Consider the following 22,808-nt stretch of genomic DNA (forward strand, 5'->3'; position numbering starts at 1 on the left):
ACTTGAAACGTGCAAGAGGCTGATTTTTAAAAACATTCACAAGCGTGCAATGATATTATATAGTTACGATATTAGGAGCGTGACAATTTTTTGTTAGATTTGCATGTGTAACGAAAACCTGTTTTTTTCAGCGGTGTAAAAAATATATCTTTCTGAAGTATTCTTAAAATGGGAGAACTTCGATTATTTTTCATAAGTACGTGTTTACTTACGACATTTTGCCATATCCTACCACAAGAAAGATTGTATGCGTTGGACATTGTACATTATAATGATTTTCATGCAAGGTAAGTCAATTTTATATATAATTTATGTTGTGTTATAAAACCTGCATTTAAATGTTAAAGCACGTATATTTTCCTTTTTGGGAGAGGTTGTGTATTATGAGGAACGTTCGCAGGGTACGCAGCGTCAGTATAGGCCGCGTAGTGTCGCTTTTGTACAGAGCCCTTAGGTTAAAGTTCGTAAATAATTATTAACGAAGTTGCGCCCGGTTCGTAACGAGAGCAGCTATAGTGCTAAATCAACAATGGGCGATGTTGAATTATCTTTATTTGCCTACTTTGCCCAACTAAACCGTACTTCAAGAAATGTGTTAAGTATACAAGTGTTATAACGAGAAACAATACGCGTCGAGTGCTTATATTGCATTTTATTTTATTGTATATTATATTTTAGGCAGTAGAGCTCCTTGTGAAAGAGTTCGTCCAGGGAAGCACCACTGTGCCTATTTCTGCTGCCTAGCAGTAATGTGAGCATTACTGCGTACCGGTTTTGAAGGGTAACGGTGCTGGTGAAATTACAGGCACATGGAACTTGTCAACTTATGTCTCAGGTTCCCCTCAGATCTTAGCGATATAAAGTTCTAAGTAGCACTGTAACAGCTGTTATAGACAGGCGTGTCCCCAGACGCACGTTTTGTTCGTCCTGCCGCTTGTGTCATAATAAAAAAATATTTTTGACAGTTAACTAGCAATTACTTTCGTTGTGGTGTTTAGAAGAAAAGCTTTACTGAATTTATAATTAAAAAATGTAACTATTAGAATTATTATTTTTTAATTATTTACTGTTAATTTAATTTAGTACAAATTCTTATTGTTAAAATAATATATTTTGCAAAATGTATGTAGTATTGAATTAGAATGTTATTTACTAAATTTAAAATAAGGTATTTAAATTGATAACTTTTGTAGCTATTGTTCAGAATAGGGTGGTTTGCATTAAAATTAGATTTAACTGGTTGATGACACATACGGAAGAAAAAAAAACAATGGAAGTGCTATAAACTTCGATGACTATCAGAACCGCTGTCGCCAAAACTCATACAATCATAAAACATGTTAAACACTATGAAACCCTGAAAAAGGTCGTAGTTTGTAATTTAAAAAGATGTAACAAATTCTTCAGAATTTGTTACATAACAGTTCATGTTATTAATATAATTTAAACTTTATTAAAATTAATTAAAATAAGGCTTAACGATGATATAAAACACCATGGATAATATTACAGGTGCAACTATCATTTTTGCATTCCTAATTAGTAAACAATTTTTCCACGAATTCAAGGTTTTGCGCTGTATAATTGACACGATCAGCGAAAGTAGCGGACGGAGCTCAAGTATGTGGAACTCCACATACCATTGGCACACGTTTCACACTAAACACTGTAGATATTTATTGTTCTGTGCTTTAACATCTCAGTCAGCAGTGGCCATGTGACCTGAGAGGGCCCAAAAGGCGTGTTGCTTACAATCAGACGTTCGCCTTGTTCGTCCAGTCTCTTGGTATCATAAAAAAAAGATAGCACTAGTTTTCGAAGAAATAGTTTCATTTCCAATGTTTAGCAATATAGAAAGCCTAACAACTCGTTGTATAAATATGATTGTTTTGATTTTTCGCTTTTCGCCCACGATAGCGAGCCTCTCGCATTGGCCAGATCTGTTACGATTGTAAAATAGATGTAGCGCATAGCGTAGAAAAATAACACCCTGCCGCTAGAATATTAAGAAGTTTATAAAATATTTTATTCTCTCACTCCAAATAATATGTTGATTCCCCGTGGGGAGAATTTTGGAATAGAATTTTTCTAAATTGGTTTTGATCATTGTAAGTAGTCCCCGGCGTTATCCATTACTTTGGTACTAGTAGCATAAGAAAATTGTGTGTTTGACGCTGGTTTAGTCAGGAACTACTTGATGATTGTGTATTCACTCTTAGTTATCAGTTCGTTCAGCCGGAAATGGAATAATAACGTTACTTGAATGCAATTAGTTGTTTTATCCACTTTTCACATTAGTTCGAAAATACAAAAGATGGATGAGGTTAAAACGGATTCTAAATATTACGCGGCAAGTTTACAGAGAGCGAGGCGGTACACGTCTTCACTGTCCAAGGAACTATACAATAAGCCCCCTCTCTCCGACCATACCCAGTTTGAGCTGTCAAACTGACGTATATTTGTCAACAGAGAAACCATGATCGTGACTGGTTAAAATAATTCGTAGATAGCCTTGTAAAGGTCTATCCACACATATCAGGGCCGTCCCTGGGCAGTGGCCGGGACGTGGACGGGCCGTGCTCCCTCAGGGGCTCAAAAAAATATCGTTGTGTATATTTTGTATGAACTCGTTCACACATGTCCGTATCCTGGTCGGGGCCGGGACGGGCCCGCAAGTTCATACAAACTAGCACGCCTCGTCCACGTCCCGGGTACGGTCCGGATATGTGTGGATAGTTCTTAAATCGTTTATCTAATAAATTACGTTTGAAGTGATAACTGACTCCGACATATAAATACAAAATTTATTTTTTAGATTCGAAGAAACGTCAGTTCACTATCCAGTATGTCGATTCAACAACGGCTCATGTCTGGGTGGATTCCCGCGGCTCTACAAGGAAATAACCACACTCCTCAACGAGAAACCAGACGCGTTACTATTGAACGTTGGAGATAGTTTTCAAGGAACATATTGGTACACTTTGTTAAAATGGAACGTAACTCAGGAATTCATGAACTTGTTGCCTCATGATGCTCATGTAGGTTATTTTTACTATTCTCGTTCTTATCTTGACAGCACTATTATACGCCACAGGGAATTGATGAGCTTATATTGTCGCTTCACACCCCGTGTTACTTTGCGGATGTCCCCCTTAGTACGAGTTATTATAGTTAGGTTAGGTTAGTTAGTAGCCTCATCCTGCTCATGTTAGTTCTTTTCAGTATCTTCTTCCTTATATTTGCTGACAATTTTCTTCATATTTCAAGACAAATAAGAGATTGTTTATATATCGAGTTCTTAGGTTTTCGCTATTGTTACACATAGGAAATGAAACTATTTTTCCGGATTTAAATCGCGTATGTTTGTTTTTTCAAACAAACCAACGTTTCAAGCCCTTTATCATGGGACCTCCCATGGTCAAACGTTGGTTTGTTTGAAAAAACAAATGTACACGATTTAAATCCGGAAAAATAGTTTCATTTCCCATAGATTGTTTATATTTTATATATACTTGTACAATTCAGCTGAAGCTTCAAATTCAGCTAGTTCGTCCTAAAGTTTGTTTTATATAAGTAGTTGAAATGCGACCTGACATATGACTTTTCCTTCCAAAGTAGATGTTGAGGAGTAAGCTTAAATTTAGAACATTGTCCATAGTTGTTGAACCCAATCGCATCTGTTAGGTTAGATGTGGTGACAGTAATATAATGACAGTAGTAAGTGACGTGTGGTACGGCGGCACTGCGAAGTGCGGTTGTAGAGTACTCCCATCGATTACAAACATTCCTGTTCTCTTACTGCAAATCACGAAGATTGATTGGTCAATATTTCTTGGAGTGATTTGGATTGAGTTCTAGAAAAGTTGAAGGGCAACAATAGACATGGTAAATCGTTGCCACACGATGCGTTGCGATGCTTGACCGATAACGTAGGGTTATACTACATATAAATTAGAACTGCATGCCACTTGCGGCGACGGAACACGTGCACATCGGACAAGGGGCCTGAAGCTGGGATGGGTGTTGCGGCATATACCGACACGATGCAAATGTATGGCATCGCGTAGTAAGCATCATTATCAGGCGGGACATTGACTCGGAAATAGAAGAATATCGATATTTTCTATATACTAATTCTCACAGCCATGTACAAACAAAACTACACACATCAAAAGTGTCTAGGGATCAAGTGAATATTTTTAAAATAAAAATTATTTAAGCAATATTTACCAAATCCAGTCTTCCAGGACGACTTCTTACTTTAATGCTTATGTTTTATTTAACCGCTTACCCCTATATTTAATAAAAATAAACTAAAATTGATGTTTTTGCAAATTGTGGGAAAAAACTCAAATTAACGGCGTCAATTAAATGACAAAAAAATGGCGAAAATGATGATTTTGCTCATTTTTATTGTAAAGATAAGAAAATTAATAATCTGTATTTCCACCATTAACACGAATCACACAATTACAGCGATTTGGCATGCTTAAGATGAGTTCATCAAAATCACTTTGAGGAATGGCCGCCCATGTGTTTTGTAACAAGTCAAAATATTGTTGTAGAGTATGTACGGTATGCATACTCGGCACAGCTCTTCTTTGAAGCATATCCCATGCGTGCTCAATTGGATTGAGGCCTGGCGATTGAGCAAGCCACGGCAGAACGTTGATACGAGCTTCGGCAAGAATGCGTGTTACGACTCTAGCCGTGTGTGGACGTGGGTTGTCATGCATTAGTTGAAATGAATCACCCAACTGGCCTCGCAAAGGGATGATAACATCTGAAACAATCCTCTCTGCGTAAACTTGAGCATTGAGGTTACCCCTGATCCAAATGAGATCGGTTCTTCCGCCGATCCAAATACCGGCCCATATCATTATTGTTCCCCCACCATATGGATGAACTTCCTGACAATATCTCAAACGTTCATGACGTCCAGATGTTCTCCAAACTCGAGTACGTCTTGTATCCGGTCTCATACCGAAGCGGGATTCATCCGAAAAGCACACATAGCGCCAGTCTTCTTCCTCCCAGTTTCTGTGTTCGCGAGCCCATCGTAAACGGGTCCTGCGATTGCAGGGTGCAATAGGTGGAACTCTGAGCGGCCTTCGGGATCGCAGACCCACTTCACGTAAACGATTTCGGATTGTTTGATCGCTTATTAGCAAGCCTGAGGAGCTGTGGAGCCTCGTAACCGACATCATGGCGGTCATGGTACGATTCCGTCGAGCAGTATTTTGGATATACCGGTCCTGTCTGCGAGTCGTGATGCGAGATCGTCCTCCATGTCGCTCGGCCACGCTGCCCGTCATGCGATAGCGCGTCCAGAGGCGAATAATGACGCTCTGTGTAGTGTTAAGAGTGAAAGCCAAAGCATGTTGCCTGGAACCAGCTTCCAACATTCCGACGGCTCGCATCATCACTTCTCGGGTTAAATGATGTCGTCTCTCCATAATAATGTAAATTGTTTCGGTTCCGATGCAGATATTGTAATGATTTTGTCAAAACGTTATAACTCATTTTTATACAAAACCACATTGTCAATAGATTTTCTTCTTATTATCGAATTATAAACAATATTCCTTATTTAAATGTTAAAACTCACTAAAAAGTATCAATAGCGATACAAAAAAGTTAATATAATTAACCCTAATTGCAGCAATACTCTTAAACGTACTTGATCCCTAGACACTTTTGATGTGTGTATAATTTTATTGTCACAATCATACATTGCCTGATTTCTATAACAATAGTTCTATAATTTGCTTGAGAAATACGATTTGTACGAAAAACACACTTTCTTAACATCACCACTATTTACTTTGCGATATTGTGTATCATTAATCATGTAATAATCAATCATAACTTCGTTTGACAGGCTATAGGCAACCACGAATTCGACGACGGTCCGGAGGGTCTGGCGCCTTACCTCTCGCATCTAAAAGCACCAGCGCTAGCTGCCAATATGGACGTGTCACAAGAACCTGTACTGCAGGGATTGTTCCAGAGCAGTATAGTTGTTGAGAAAAAAGGACGGAAAATTGGCATCATTGGTCTTGCTACGCAGGAAACAGCGGTGAATTAGAAATGCTACAATATTATTTTTTAGCTCAATATTTCTGTAGATGAGAGGTAGAGAACTTTAAGTGCCAAAAGCCGATTCGAAATGCTCGTATTTTTCGCTCCTATTACATGGACATAAAGGGTTTTGTGTCCGCCTTAATGCGATCAGGTGTGTGTACATTTTGACAGTAATAACTTAATGTCTCCTAAACAATTTGAAAAAAAAAAAAGAATAATCATTGACCTGGTCAATGTTAATAATAGATAAATAGGCGATCAAATAGGGTGTCCCCCAATGTTTGTTGGATACGGAGGGAAAGTACTTTAGATATTGTAGATTTAAAAGTAAGTAATATTCCATTTAAGGAGTTTTAAAAAGTTTCTTGCCTAGACTGATAATCGAACCGACTAAATATGAAAAAAATCCAGTATTTTTATGCTTATTAGTATTATATTTATATATATTATATTACCTTGGATGATTAGATTGGCTAACTAGGGTTGCCACCGTTACACGTGGTATATTTTCTTCAAATTTAAATGGGACCAATACTGAGGTACCCTCTTTCCAACAAAAAAGAATCATCAAAATCGGTTGATAAATCGGCCGGAGTTATCGCGTAACAAACATACAAAAAAATACAGTGTAATTGAAACGTCCTCCTATTTTTCCTTCTTTTGAAGTCGGTTAAAAATACTTTTCCTCCGTGTTTTTATAGGTGTTCTACAGGATATGTCATGGAGAGTGTGCTCGCACAGTATTGAATGATTTAATTCCGCCTTCATGCTTTCATCATCGGGGGACCAGACTTAGGCTGGGGTTCCAGATCTATGTTGCGAACATTCCAAGGATTCGTACTAAGCGTTTCGCTTCCACATTTATATGGCGAACGGCTATGGAGTGGAATTCCCTGCCTGCAGATTTGTTCCCTATACGGTTTAACTTGCGCCTTTTCAAAGCGTGAGTGAATAGGCTTTTTTCGGTGCGCATGCTCTCTCGTCGACTTCATTGTCATTTTCCATCAGGCGAGATGGAAGTCAAGTGCACACTTATTTTTAATAAAATAAAGTCCTGTAGCCGTGGAACACCCTGTACGCTCGCCTATTTGTCTGTTTTTGTGGTTTTAGAGTGTGTTATTTCTATACTCACTAAACTTGGTTTCATAGATATTTTAAGTCGAACTACAACAAATAAAGATTCAGTTACATTATGAATACAAAGAAGCATCACGTCATATTATTTATTACATATTGTTGTACTTTTACTAACACGATAAAATGTCTAATATATCAATAAGAAAATTGTTGTCATTCTAGACTTTAATCGGTAGGTATTACGTCATAGTTATAGTTAACGCCTAGCATCGCCATCGCCGTAGTTTTGTTGTTGTACATAAATAACAAATTAATAGTGACCTCAAAGAAATAATCGTCAATAAAAAATAACAAGAACTTATTACAGTACTTCTTTTTATGATACCAAGTGAGGAACAAGTCGTGCGCCTGGTGGTAAGGGACAAGCCTGTCCATAGCAGTTGCTGTACCACTCAGAGTTTTAAGTCACAAATATCTGAGGGGCGCTGTCACTGCGCCCGTCACTCTGAGACATAAGTTGACAAGTCCCATGTGCCTGTAATTTCACAAGCACCCTTACCTTTCAAACAGGAATGCAGTAATGGTCACATTACTGCTTGGCGGCAGATATAGGTAGTCTTTCACAAGGAACTCTATTACTGCCAATTTACTATAGTACTTACTTAGTTAGTTACGTACTTATTTAGTTTTAGCACTACCCAGAACACCCAGACCAGAATCAAATATAAAAATTTCATTTCCTAAATTTGTTCTTCGGAGAATCGAACGAAACGAACTCCTCGGCCAGCGCTCACTGTGAAAACCGTTGAACTACCGAGGTTAAAAATCGAATGAGTAATGCTATTCGGTATTCGGCTCATTGGGCCTGTTTTTTGTTATTCGGCCTAATTTCAAATATTGAATCATTATTCGGCGAATACCGAATACTTAGAAACAGGAGAAGGAAATAAGAAAAAACATAATAAATCATGTAACTATTATTAATACTGACATTCATTATAAGTTCGCAAAAGGGCAATTTTTCGATTCTTCATGTAAAAGATCATGTAACGTAACTTATTATTTCAAAGAGCTAACAATTTAGTATATAGTTTCATCATTAACCTATTTACACGTCCCACTGCTGGGCATGGGTCTCCTCACAGGCAAGGGTTGCCCCACGCTTATCCAATGCGGGTTGGGGACTTCACACGTTTTCCGAGGGTTATGAAGATTTCATCACGATGTTTTCCTTTACCGAAAAGCTCATGATAAATTTTAAATTAAATTTCGCACATAAATTTCGAGAAACTCAGAGGTGCGAGCTCGAATTCGAACCCTTTTGAAAAATTATGCAGTTTACTTATGATTAAATAAACTCTAACAAAATCCACCAAGTACTTATAATTTGCAAACCAAAATTAAATTGTGTTCTTGAAAGTTAATCAAAGTGAAGCGAAATTAACAATTACTTTCTTAATTAAGTTATAAATTTTAATCATAAACTTGAAAATTAAAATACTTTTTTGTGCAAAATTATTTATCATAATTAAAGGTATTTTTCGAACCAATTTTCGTACGTGCCTTAACGAGGCCGAATAATTTGGCCGAATGCTCGACTATCCAGGCACGGTCCTGACCAAATATTGTATATTTGAGGCCTAATATACTATTCGTTGCAACACTAGTATACAGATATATAATATAAATGAATGGTTTGTGTATTTGTCCCATATTATGACATGCGTTCTACTCTTAGAGTGAGGCCAGATGAGCTTAATTTTGTGAGTTGTGAGTCGCGTTTTTCGAGTCTCGTAGTTTACGTTCGACTGAAGCTCAGTTTGGGGCGCTAGAGAGTATGTTGTTCAGTTCTTGTAGTGGATTTATGTCACGTAGTGTAACCATTTCGAATCCGCGTTAATAAGTTTGGTGACGAGGGAATCGCATGATTCAATTCCGCATTACCCTTTCCATCAACGGGGGACTAGGCGTAGGCTTGGGTTCCACCCCTGTGTTGTGGATATTCCAAGGATTCGCACGAAGCGTTACGCTTGGAATTCCCTGCCTTGCAGACTTGTTCCCAGAACATTGTACTTTTCAAGGCGTGAGTGAATAGGCATTATTTAGGTGTGCATGCTCTATCGTCGACCTCATCGACAATTTCCATCAGGAGAGATGGAGGTCAAATGCGCACTTACACTTTATTAAAAAAAGTCCTTAACATGTAGCTAATTTAAATGTCTATACAAATAATTAAATATGAACCAAAGATTTGGCAATAATTATGCGTGAAGTATTTCAGCAAGCATTTGTAATTTGCTTTGTCTGCAAGCCTTGCCTTCCGGTGATGACGCGTATTGTGTATGTACCTATGCTACGAAATCTTGAACCATCCTCAAGGGGTTTATCCATCATCGTCATTGCAACTCATTATACGCTCCACTACCGGGCACGGATCTCCACTGCCGGTCCAATGGTTAGGGACTTTACACATTTTCTAAGGGTTATGAATCTTCTTCAGAGTGCAGGTTTTATCACGATATTATTTTCATTCACCGATACACATTAACAAATGCACGTAACTTAAACATTAAAGTTAGAGGTCGCTACAATTGAGAGACCGTACAAGAATACAAGATATTTATTCGCTGTAGATCGTACGTTTTACTAAGACTTGGCATGCGAATATTATACACAATTCTTATTTCAATTTTGATGTAGCATGCATTTAAAGTTAAATTAATTCAATGGCTTATACAAACAATAACAATTGGAATTAAACTAGAAATGAATTTTATGTTATCAAGTAAAAATCCTCAATATTGTAGTAGAAGCATTGAGTATTTAACAAATTATGCAATTTCATTTTAAATTTTCTACAATTTAATTCTGTTTTTTTTTTAAATTAGATTAAAGCATCCGGTAATTTGTTAAATAATTTGAGTGCTAATACGAACATTCTTCTAGTGTGAAATTCCAAATTAAGGCGTTATTTGGGCCGTATTTCTACTTTATTCCTTATGTTTCTAAGATTTCTAGAGAGTTTCTAGTTTTGACTATATTAAAGTTGCTTAGATTTTGTTTCACATAAGCACATGCCTCGTAAATATACATCGATGGTAGGGTTAACATCTTCAGTTTACTAAAGTAAGGTATACAACTCTCTCGCTGACCCACACCAAACATGGCCCTGACATATTTATTCTGGGTTTTAAATAGTGGCATTTCAGCATTTCCCCAGAGCAGTAGTCCATATCGCAAACTAAAGGCTACATAAGCGTGATAAGCACAAAGTTTCCGTCCACCCATTAGACTATCATTTTATATCCATGACTTCTTTTAATGATTTTCAGTATCTGTCTTCACCGGGTAAAGTGATGTTCACGGATCCAGGAGAGGCGACCGATCGGGAGGTAAAGAAGCTTAAAGAGCAGGGCGTCGATATTATACTATTGTTGTCGCATTGCGGATTGACAATAGATCGGTATGATTATTTAATCTTTTTAACCTATTTTAATAATTGTTATGTTTTAGTTTCATTGTAAGAAAATATAATATTCGCTTCCAATTGCCAGTTGCTCGTATTCAACACAAGACACATGTTTGCATAAATCGCAAAGATCTAAGGGACATTGCCACCGCGTCCGGCACTTTGAGACATAAGTTGATAAGGCCCATACATCCGTAATTTCACCAGCACCCTTTTCTTCAAAACTGTCCTTACAAAACGCAGTAATGCTCACATTAGGTAGAAATAAGTAAGGTGGCAGTACTTCCTGGACGAACTCTTTCACAATGAGCTCTACTGCTACTAAATAAGCAGTGTTAGTGAAACTTTTTGATGGCAAAACAAATTAAGTCACAAGATGTAGAAGTGTCATGTACCCGTAATTTCACCGTGAATCCCTGCACGTTTTCTTGTAGTATAAATCTTACCGAAGAAACAATGGCGCATACATTAGATATAGAACCGTTCACACGTTGTATGTTCTGTAAAAAACGTACACAGATCTATACGTTTATCGAATACGCGACGGACTTGTCAAGCAAATCGAATGTACTTAAATGTATTCGGTGTGCAGTGGCGTATAGTATTAATGCATTTCTTTTACACGGCGAAAAGTCATACGTTTTTTATCGAATAGTCACCGAACAAGCGGCGTCTAATATTGAAGTATCTTTTGGAAGGAGGCGATAATTTTTTTAATACAAAATGACAGGCGAATCTTCTGTGGACAACGATTAATTGAATCTTTAGTTCCTTTTTTTTTCATCATTCCTTAGTTTCGTACAATTTTTCAAATGTCTTTGTACGCACTGCTTCTTGATTCATTGGACGAGCCCAATACCTTCTGTTCTTGCGGCGGCAAAGCCGTGAGCGTCTTCTATGCGAGTAAAATGCAACAAAGCGTGTATACATCACAGACGTGTTCTCAAGGCGATTGCTGTGTGATTACAGCGGCTATCCGTCTTTTAAATGTATGAATATATCGTCTCCGCTGTCTATTTATAATGTGTAAATGAAGGCTTAGCTGTTCCATAATGATCACAGTATATACTCCTTTACAGTAAACTAGCCCACGATCACGGGGAATACATAGACATAATAATTGGTGGACACACTCACAGCCTACTGTGGAACGGAATTGCTCCAAGCGGGGAAACGGTCGCAGCTCCATACCCTGTATTTGTAGAGAGCAATAAGGATGTCAAACATAAAGTATGTTTTTCCTATAGTTCTGTAATAGGTACGTCAGTATTGGAGTTGGTAAAGCCATGTATTTATTATACTGCTTTTACGTCAATGTTCACGATATCGAAAAGAGGAAATCAGCTCTTCAAATTTCCGCATCTTGACGAGGAGAATCCAAATTTACTTTGCAACATTTACTTACTTGTGGTTCTGCGAATAAGCACTCTGAGTCAGTAGTCATATCTAGCGAACTATATACGGGTATAATATTTTTTTTTAAATAAAGTTTTTTTATAAAAAATACCGACCTCAAAAATTTGCTTATCCTCTATAGAGGTGTTAGTTACATCTATTTGCCAAGTTTTATTGAAATCGGTTAACAGAAAGTGAGTGAAATTAAATAAACCGGACTCATACCTAATTTGCCACCCATAGAGGTTGTATATTGTCTTCAACTTTGAATGGGACTACAAGTGAGGTACCTCCAACAAAAAAGAATCACCAAAATCGGTTCACAAATATCGGAGTAATCCATGAGTAACCACATAACATACATACAAAAAATAGTCTAATTGAGAACCTCCTCCTTTTTTGAAGTCAGTTAAAAAGGCCATTAATGGCCAGGCTTTGTAATTTCAGGAAAGCTACAGTTTTTCACACTAGGACAGCTACTCATCTCAATTCTCTTTTATTATTAAAAAAAAACTAACTTCATTTATTCCAGGTGCTAATTGTACAAGCTTCGGCGTTCACCAAGTACATGGGTAATCTGACTGTGTTCTTTGACGATCGCGGTGAATATGTGAAATGGGAGGGTGGACCAATTTTCTTAGACCGATCTATTCCTGAAGGTATGAATTTTATAAACATCAATGTAAGCTTTGCACAAACTGGAATAGAGCCTTTCTTAAACGGGCTGAGGGCCTATTATGAGCTTATAAGCACCCAGCTAAGTTCCATGCAATTCACTTGACGTGAAAAACTGAATTGCATAAATTCGTATCATTACCTACAAAAAGTTGAACCGGAATGGCGTGACAGGATGAGGAGTTTTATTTTTTTAAACTTTAATTATTGTCTCTGGCTGGCTAGCTGACATCTAACAAGAGCGAGATGAAACTACATACTAAATCATATGAGAGAAATAGACAGATGTACGGACAACAGCACTTCAGACTACACATTTTTGTTCGAATATCGCCTCCATTGCAACGGAACAAGATACGTCAATGTGTAGCTTGATGTGCTGGTGTGTGTACTATCCTGGGAGCGCTCAAGCACTATTAATCGATTTGTGTTCAAAATGAGAATAATTATATTTTTTTATTAATTTTATTATTAATTATACTTATTACGTTGTTTTGTAATGTCGGCAACTTTTCAATCTTACTTTACAATTTGTCGTACGACAAAATTACATGTCATGTTTAGTCATCATAATCATTGAAATTATTAAGAAGAGTTTCCAATTTGATAACATAATTGGAACATATCTTGTATTCGTACATTTTCATTGATTGCATTAATAGTCAAATTTGGCACTATTTAAAACTTATTTTATGATTTTCGGTCAATAAAATTATTAAAATGATTAAAATTCCATTTAAAAATTGCAATAGCATTCGTGCCAATAATTTATCAACAACACTTTAAAGATTGGAAACTCAAACTAAAACTTTCAAAAAACGCTCAATAGTTAATATTATAGCATAAAAAGATAATAAATAATTATGAAAATGAAAATATAATAAAACTTAAACGAAATTTCTTAAAAATGTAACAAAATTAAAAAAAAAGTTAGTCACGACTTATGTAATGACGGCGGAAAGGGACGTTTTAGAAAAGAATTTATTATTGCAATAAAAGACGTTTAATTCGGATCAAAAACCTTACAAGACTAAAGTACAAAAAATACAATGAAAAGTAGAAAAGCATTACGTTACATAAATCTAAATAGTAAGCTAATTCGCCGTAGGTGAGAGTCAGCATTTACCACGCTTTACGCTATGGTAACTCGGGAGGTGCTCCTCCCTTCTTCAGATAGAACCGCGTCCTGCTGGTTCCTTCTGGTCCTCCAGGTGGATTCGGCGAAATATCGGTAGATTTCCCTTTTGTAAACCACTGGTATGATTTCCAGCATAATATGCTGCCGAGCCCAATGATGTAGAGGATAATCGTACTTCAACTAGGTGTAGTTGCGATAAAAGCCCAATCGTCAAAAGTTTCTTCACCTGTATATTGTGAGCTTTATTTATAAGTTCATGTATGTTATCTAATCAAATGTCTTCAAGTTGCAGCTCGAATCGTATTTCGTTGGTTGGTATCAATGCTTGTTGCGGTAGTGGGGCGACGTCATGTATTATTACGATGTTACTATGGGTTTGCAAAGTTCTGTTCATAAGTCGAGCATGACAATCTTTCGGGATAGAGATGAGTTGCGTCGTTGTTAATGTGTGGGAAGTGACATCATTTTCGCATGTTGCTTTCAAAATTTCTCTAGGATTGGTCACAAGTAGCCAGCTGTTAGGCGTGATATTTTGGAGTTTTCCACTTGGCAGATTCATTATCGCATAAGAGCATGTTGAAAGGTCCACCTCATGTCTGACGAGTGCTACGACGCAATCATCAGCATCATGCTGTAATTTTATGCCTAGATATTTGCAGAGACGCAGATCATCAGCGATGTGGCGACAGTCTTCATCAAGGTAGGTGTACTCTCCGCTTCCAAGCACATCGAGTATATAACCAGAAATAGAGACGAAATGTCATTTAATTTGTTTGAAAACTATTCTGCCATATCATTACTGTGACAACTGCGCTCCGATTGGCCAGCCCGAGTTCGAAACAATTGACGGGTATAGTCAATGGGTGTCGTCAACTGTTTCACTTCAAATGGACCAGTTAACTTCAGCTTTGCTATAATGGACGAAAATTGCAAAATTATATATTTAATATTTAATTACCGATGAAATGTGATTCCGTTTGTTGTGTAATTAGATATAATGCTGTTTTTCTCACACCACCGAATAGAATAGCACGGCATTGTTATAGTAGTATATAGTATTATCTTTATTACAATTAATACAGAATATTTTTTGGAATATACGGAGACGTACACACAGGACATTAGTCGGCCTGTCTATATTTCAGTGCAAACGAGAGTTGATATTTATAAGAGTTGTATCGCTAATGTGTTACCAGGAGTATATGGCCCTTATTTCGTCTCTATTTCTGGTTATATACTCGATGTCCAAGTATTTGGATTTAGGAATTATGGTATAGTTTTGTTTGTTAGGGATGGAGTAGAGATGAATCAGGTCATAAGGAGGTTGTTTTACGGAAGGGTTTTCTAAGATGAAATTTAACGAATGTTCTGTACTATAAGCTTTTACATCTATAGATTTTTCTATTATATGTATATTTCCTAGACTGATTGGAACCACAGACAGAAAGGTAAGCTTTCTTTCCATTTCTACCATTTCAGATACTAAGTTTTGTGTATTTAATATACTGGGATGCATAATGCCTATCTGCGAAAATGCCATAGCGTCTTCTAGTAACATGAGTTTATCTAATATAGTTTATTAGCTAAAGTCTATTTGTATATGAACTTCTATAAGTTGAATTGTCTGTAGATGATATTAAAATGCGTAGTCATATTTTTTAACATCATACTTAATTTATTTTGATTTTCGTTTATTTTATTTAATTGGTTACCAAATTCTTCTGTTGTTTTTTGCGCTAAAAGTATGGATTTTTCTTGTACATTATGTAGTCTATTAGTAATATTTTTTATTTGTTGTTTGATTCTTACAGCATCATCGTAGTCAAGATTACCGGTAATGGATTCAACTACTGATCCCAATCCATTTATTAAACCGCGTCTTACTCTACTATGAGGGGCAAGAAAAATCAATTTATTGTGAATTATACTTAATTCATGTTCGATTTGGTCAGCATACGATTTGTGTATATGTTCTGAGACTACGTTTTTGTTAATATACTTAGTACTTGCATATAGGGCTGCTAATCTTATAGCAGTGCTATGTAAATAACTGATATTATAAGAGCATACGAGATTAAATGAATACTGAAATGAATGACTTTGACTTTGACTTTGACTATTTGTTTTAGGACTTCCGCTTCTTTCACTAAAAATATACCAGTACTATTTTCTAAAGGAGCGACACTCACGATGGCTGCCGCGTAGAGCACGAAGGCTCCGGGGAGGAGCGCCCTGGAAGAAGGTGAGATCTTCGTAATAGTTTGAAGTGGACGCGAATTGACTTTGAATTCGGATGGTTATCGATAATTTCGGCTACGTTATTAGGATGCAAATGTATAATTTTATAGGGTCCTTTAAATACCGGTTTTGTTTTGGCATTGCACGCTGTTTTAGCAACCTGTTTAGAAACTGTCTCACCTACCTTTAGCATTATCTCCTCGGCTTCCTGGTTTCATCTAGCTATTACCTGTTCTTTGTTTTTAGATAGGTTGGCTGCTACGCACTCCTGCACTGCTTCTGCGTTCATCATGTGCTTGATTACGAAATCTTGGTAAAATTGTTTAGAGTAATATAGTTCTAGGGGATTCCTGGCTGCAGTGTGTCTGTATAGTTCATGTGGTGTGTAGCCTATTGCAGAATGTATACAGTTATTGTATGCTATCACGGTGTACTTCATGATAGTTTGTGTTGTGTCGTCTTTGTTTGTCATGCGTTGTATCCTGATAATTTCAGCAATAGTGGAATGAAATCTCTCTATTGGCGAGTTTGATTTTGGGTTGTATGGTGTTGTGAAGTGTATGTCTATATTATGGGAAGCGCACATCTCCTTTATGACATCATTATCAAATTTTGTGTCCGAGTCAGTGGCAATTTTCATTGGTAGGCCTAATATAGAGACTACTTGTAATAGAGCTTCAGTTATATGTACACTACTAGAAGCTTGTAACGGAACTGCTTGGGCGAAGTTTGAAAAGCTGTCGATGATAGTAAGAAACGTGCTACCGCCTGTTGAATAAAGGTCCATAAATATATGTTGCATGGGTGTAGTTGGTGTTTCAGTTACCATTAATGGTGGTCTTAGAGGGTTCCGTTCGTATTTAGCTTTCAGGCATGTATCACATTTATTGACGAATGCTTGTGAATGAATGAAGAGGAGCATATTTGCCCAATGGTAATTTTGTCTATTAAGTTTATATGTCTCTTGAATTCCGCGATGAATGTTCTTGCCTTCATGGTATTTTTTAATGATATCTTGCTGCTCTGTTTTGTTATTTACGAGGTCCACACGGGATGTACATCTAAAAAGTTTAGTGCCTCTTTCGTTAAAGACAGTTGTATAGACTCTTGAAAAAGCTAGATAAATGTGTTCATCAAAGACGTAGCAATGAAAAACTCTATCGTCAATAGTGTGCTCTTTTAAGAACTTTACTATTTCCTTTTCTGTGTTGTTGACTGGTATGAATACATCTTTAATTACTACTTTAGAGTTAGTTGATCTGTTCTCAACTCTGTACGTTAAACCTACCGTTGATCTAACATAAAATTGTTTTTGTTGTCGTTCAATTGCGTAGTCATATGTAATTGTATAGTCATATTCCGCCAACTTTAGCTGCCATCTTGTCAATTTAGAATTTGGGTACGACCGTATAAGTATGGTCGGAAATATTTGACCGCCCATACTATCGCTAGTAGCTCTTTCTCGATCGTTGAGTAACGAGTTTCTGTTTCAGAGAGAGTTCGCGAAGCGAATGCCACGGGTTTGTCTGAACCTAGCTTGCCTTGGGAAAGTACTGTTCCTAAAGCAAAGTCTGAAGTATTTGTGGTAAGTATAAATTCTTTGTCAAAGGAGAACTGTAAGATTGGGTCGTTAGTCAGCATCTGTTTGCAATTATTAAAAGCGTTTAAAATTCAGGGGTGTGAGTGACTTTACAGTTTTTCAGGCATGCGGTCATAGGTTTGGTAAGTTTGGCAAAGTCTTTGATGAATTTTCGGAAGTAGCCTACGAGGCCAAGGAAAGCTTTTGTTTTATGTCTTTCTGGGTCTTGGGAAGCGGGAAACTTAGTACGGCTTTTATTTTATCTTTGTTGGGTTTCACGCCATCACGAGTTAACTCATGACCTAGGAATTGACCATGTTTCTGTAACAATTCTGACTTATCCAACTGAACTTTTAGGTTGTGGACCTTAAAACGGTCAAAACTTGCTTGAGCTTGGTGATATGATCTCGTAAGGACGTGGAGACGATGATTACGTCATCTAGATAAATGAACACATTTTCTAAACCGCGTAAAATATGATCAATTAGCCTCTGAAATGTGCTAGGGGCGTTTTTGAGCCCAAAGGGCTTTCTCAAGAATTCATAGTGCCCTCTTTCGGTTGAAAAGGCTGTTTTTTCTGTCTCGGGGGTGCATCTCTACTTGGTGATATTCACTCGCCAGATGGAGTGTAGTAAAGTATTGTGCACGTCCTAATCTGTCCAGAATGTCGTTAATGTTAGGTAGTGGGTATTTGTCCTCTATACTGCGGTCGTTCAATCTTCTGAAGTCAATAACGAGACGCCATTTTATCTTGCCTGAAGCGTCTGGTTTCTTAGGGACCACGTGAATAGGGCATGACCATGGAGAGACGCTCTCGCGGACAATACATTGTTTCAGGAAGTTATCAATTTGGGATTTCGTTTCTTTGTTTTGTTGCAACAGTTTGTAAATTCCACAAACTGTAGTCGTTGCTCGGGGGTCCAATTATTACGTTGGGAAACAAAATTGCTTTGAGGAATAAAACTTATCGGACTATTAAAGGGTTTGTTATCAATAGCACGTGGAAAATGATTATTATTTTGGTGTCTAAACATTTCAGAAAGCCAGAAAGGCTATTAAAGTTAGGGTTCTGCCTGTAATTTGCTTTGGCTTACTCCTGTCGTGCTGTCACTATAGCAAGTTCTAAAGTATTAGGGTTTGCAATTCTACCCCTACATACATGGAAGTCAAGTTGTTGAACATAGTGTTCTATTGCCATTTTTTCATAGTACGTTTTGTCCGTATGCTGACTTACTAGATATAGGGTATCTAACAATTCACGGATCCGTTTTCCGTACGTCTCCGCGTCTCCGGATTTATTTCGGCGGGTACGTGTGAGCTCCTGCATTACCCCATTTCTAGGCTCACCTAGGCGCCTTCGTAAGGCTGCTTTAATTTCGTCGCAAGAGTTCACCGAACCTTCATGCTATGGCATCTATAGCCGCGCCACTTAACCTGCTCCTAATTAGGCAGACTATGGCCTGCGCACCTGTCTCGCCTCTCGGGCGAGTAAATGTTATCAGGCTGTCTTTACTTTTCGGATATAGAAATTTAGCCTTTTGGGATTGCCGTCGTATCTCGGCATTAAGTTGGCGATCATTTTGTAATCTGCTTCGAACTCTATTTTCTTTTTATAAAAACACCGTACGCTACTATATCACTTGATTTAAAAATATAGCGATAAAAGCACACAGACAGATAGACGTGAAATCACACTTATCAATAAATATGACAGGCAATAGAGCAAGGAATGTACTAGGAAGAGTATGAGCACTCACCAATACAGCCACTGCGTCGCCTGCTCGGGTCTTGTAGGTACAGGCTTCCAATTCTCCGGAGTCCCGCGGGTTCAGTCGTCCTGGTTATACCGTTGTTACTGTTCTTGATGGGACATCGCGGACAAACGATTGGCACCGTTCACTCTGGTTCGCACAAAGAGTTCTATTCACGCGAATACTTTTGTTTAGAAAAGTCTAGAGTGCCGCGATCCTACCGACTGCACCTTTTATGCAATGATCCGCCATCACGTTCAAACATCAAAGGACGTTTTAAAAAATAATTTATTATTACAATAAAAGACGTTTAATTCGGATCAAAAACCTTACCAGACTACAGTACAAAAAAATACAATGAAACGTAGAAAAGCATTACGTTACATAAATCTAAATAGTAAGCTAATTCGCCGTAGGTGAAAGTCAGCATTTACCAGGCTTTACGCCATGGTAACTCACGGAGTAACTTTTTTTGAATTGCTAATTTTTACAGATGGGATCGTCATTTGCATGGCAAATAGCACGTCATGATGCGATTTTGCTATGAAAGAAAAGGTGAACTGATTTCGAATGGGGAACGTAAACTGCATGGACAGTGAATTGTTTTTGTGAGGTCTTAGTACGAATTTGACAGACAATCCAACTTACAGACTTAAATATGATTGCTCTAAGAGCTCATAGTAGGCTCCTTGGTTACTTTATTACTTATTTATGACAGGCGGCAGACTCATCCCTTAGATTTATCAATATAACAAAAGTACTTTGATTTCAATTGTATCAAATAATGATGTCATGTAAAATATGATATGTGACTCGACACTCGATTATCCGAGTCACGATGTTGATACATATGGGAAGAAGTTCTTTTCATTCCTTGAAATAGGAACTTTACTGGTTTTGGGCCTCACTTGGGCCTATGTGATAAACGCACCGAGTTTTATATAATGTAAAAACTACAAATTTTTAAAATTAATTTTAAATGAGTAAACTATTCAATAATCAATTTTTTTTATGACAACAAATGATGGGAATGGGACGAACAAGTCGCGTGCCTAATGGTAAACACACGCTTGTCCATAGCAGTTGCAGTACCACTCATAGCTTTAAACCGCAAAGATCTAAGGGGTACTGCCATTTAGGCCCGTCATCCTGAGACATAAACTGACAAGTCTCATGTACCTGTAATTTCACCAGCACCCTTAGCCTTCAAAATCGGAACGCAGTAATGCTCACATTACAGTGTGGCAGAAATAGATAAGGGGGCTGTGGACGAACTCTTTCAAAAGAAACTCTACTGCTACAAAAATTTGTATAAATGCGAACTAAACTAATAAGTTTCAATGAAGTTTAGTTTTTTTTTTAGTTACACACACGAACATACTCATAGCCCCGGGACCTCTGCGTGGCGGCGCAGCATGGTAGTCGTTCTTTTGTTAATTGTAATGTTAACTTATGTTTGCCGGCTAAAGATTTTTATTTTCACATTTCTGTGATTACTATCCCACTACAGGGCAAATACTTCCCTTCGCTTTCTCCACTCATTGCGATTTAACGCCGCTACAGGCCGGGATCTCATATTATAAGCGTCCAGCTCGTCACGTCATCTCCTTTTAAAATAAAATTAACAAATATGTTCTTATTGTATTATTGAGTTTTTTGTGTGAAATTACTTCCACTAGTTTTGTTATTGACTATTAAATACAAAGATCGAACACATGCAAAAATAGCGGCGCCGAATTCTGAAAATCAGTACAAATATCGACCTGTAACTCAGTTGGTATAGAGCAACGCTGTACAGCGTGGTCACGGGTTCAATTCCCATCGGGTCGAAGAGATTTTTCTGTGTTCGATTTTTGTATTAATGATCATAACAGATATGTGAGGCAAAGCGGCAGATATACAAACCATATTTGTGTTTCAAAAACGAGCGATTCGTTATGTGTACCGTTTAGATTCTCGGGTTTTTCTCTCAGAGAAAAGTTTAAGGAGACTGGTATCGTGACTGTGGCATCACAGTACGTTTACTGAAATATTTTGTGTGCCCGTAAAAATATACATAATTTCATTAAGAAATAAGATATCCATAATATTTCCAATATCCATACTTAGTCCAAACTCATGGTACCACGTTTTCGTTTAACTAAGGTAAACGATTCTTTTATGGGGAACAGTATACGTCTTTATACAATAAGATTCCGGAGCATATATTACGATTATCAATTCCTAAGTTTAAAAGTTACATTAAAAGAATTTTAATTGACAAGACACGTTACAAAATTGAAGAGTATGTTTTAGATGAAGATGTATGGAAAGACAACATGAGTTTAGATTCCACACAATTATTATACAAAGTGTATTCAATCCCTAGATTTCTAGCTCGTTCTTTTTAGGGAGGTCAGCGTAGTGAACGAGCAGTAGCTTAAAAGTGTAAACATTTTATCTATGGAATAAATGATTATTTGAATTTGACTATGTTTTTTATAGTTTTACAGTACAGGATTGAGTTTTAATTTATTAGCTTATTTACTTATTACAGATGAAGAAATCAAATCAAAGCTACAGCCGTACGCTCAGTTGGTGCGTGAAGCAGAGAACATTCGCATAGGGGAAACCACGACTACTCTCTTGGCAGAGGACTGCGCGTATGGTGAATGCCCCTTGGGAAATTTCATTGTCGATACTATTCAGGCTGTGGTAAAAATATTTGTTATGCACTTGTTTTTTATACTTATATGTTTCTTGTGTTTTATATAAGCCAGGTAAACACAGGTAGGGATGCCGCTATATTTATATTTATTAGGCAGCATCACACAATGACGACGGTACCACAAACAGTATTGAAAACTTAGTTTTCTATATTAACTCAGCCGGGGATGGAACCCGGGACCTCAGAAATGGCGACACCATGAAAACCGGTGTGTAAGTCACTCGACCACGTAGGTCTTTAAAGTCTAAATAAAATATTTTCTGTAATGCGCCTGGATATAAATTTGCGGCAATTGCTTTTTTAGTATAGTTATTAATATAATTTGACATCTCAGAATCAGGCGCTAAAGTCGTAAGTTTTAAAATGCCATCTTTGAAGGTTTTTAGCGGATTGTCATTTTTTAAGTTTTTTTTTATTTTAATCGTGTTTATTTCAGGCTAAAACAAAAGTGGATTCTGATTACGATTCCATCACTTTTATGCCAAGCAGTACTATAAAAGCCAGTTTTCCTCAGGGAAGTAAGTAAATTATTGAACGACTTTCTTTATTTTTCTCCTTGATTATGAACTTATACAACTATTCGTAGTTTATTAATTCCTCTGTAATAATATTTATTCTATCGAAAAGGGAGGCCAAGTTCGGAATAAACAAAATATTATTTGTTTCGCTAACAAAATATTGAAGTTGTAAGCGGG

At 37.2% G+C, this 22,808-nt stretch overlaps 1 protein-coding gene across 1 annotated transcript in view; it reads left to right on the top strand.

Moving 5' to 3' along the window:
• The window catches only part of LOC113225920 (apyrase-like), a 67,529-nt gene that overhangs the window by 227 nt on the left and 44,494 nt on the right, over window positions 1-22,808 (top strand). Inside the window, exons 2-9 of the mRNA XM_026458387.1 lie at window positions 132-287; window positions 2,816-3,038; window positions 5,882-6,079; window positions 10,494-10,624; window positions 11,710-11,860; window positions 12,558-12,684; window positions 21,943-22,100; window positions 22,550-22,631. Of these exons, the coding sequence (XP_026314172.1) occupies window positions 169-287; window positions 2,816-3,038; window positions 5,882-6,079; window positions 10,494-10,624; window positions 11,710-11,860; window positions 12,558-12,684; window positions 21,943-22,100; window positions 22,550-22,631 (1,189 nt within the window). The 5' untranslated portion in view covers window positions 132-168. The remainder of the gene's footprint in view (window positions 1-131; window positions 288-2,815; window positions 3,039-5,881; window positions 6,080-10,493; window positions 10,625-11,709; window positions 11,861-12,557; window positions 12,685-21,942; window positions 22,101-22,549; window positions 22,632-22,808) is intronic.

The sequence above is a fragment of the Hyposmocoma kahamanoa genome, unplaced genomic scaffold, assembly GCF_003589595.1.
Source record: "Hyposmocoma kahamanoa isolate Upper Pololo Valley unplaced genomic scaffold, ASM358959v1 180, whole genome shotgun sequence".
Taxonomy (NCBI): Eukaryota; Metazoa; Arthropoda; class Insecta; order Lepidoptera; family Cosmopterigidae; genus Hyposmocoma; species Hyposmocoma kahamanoa.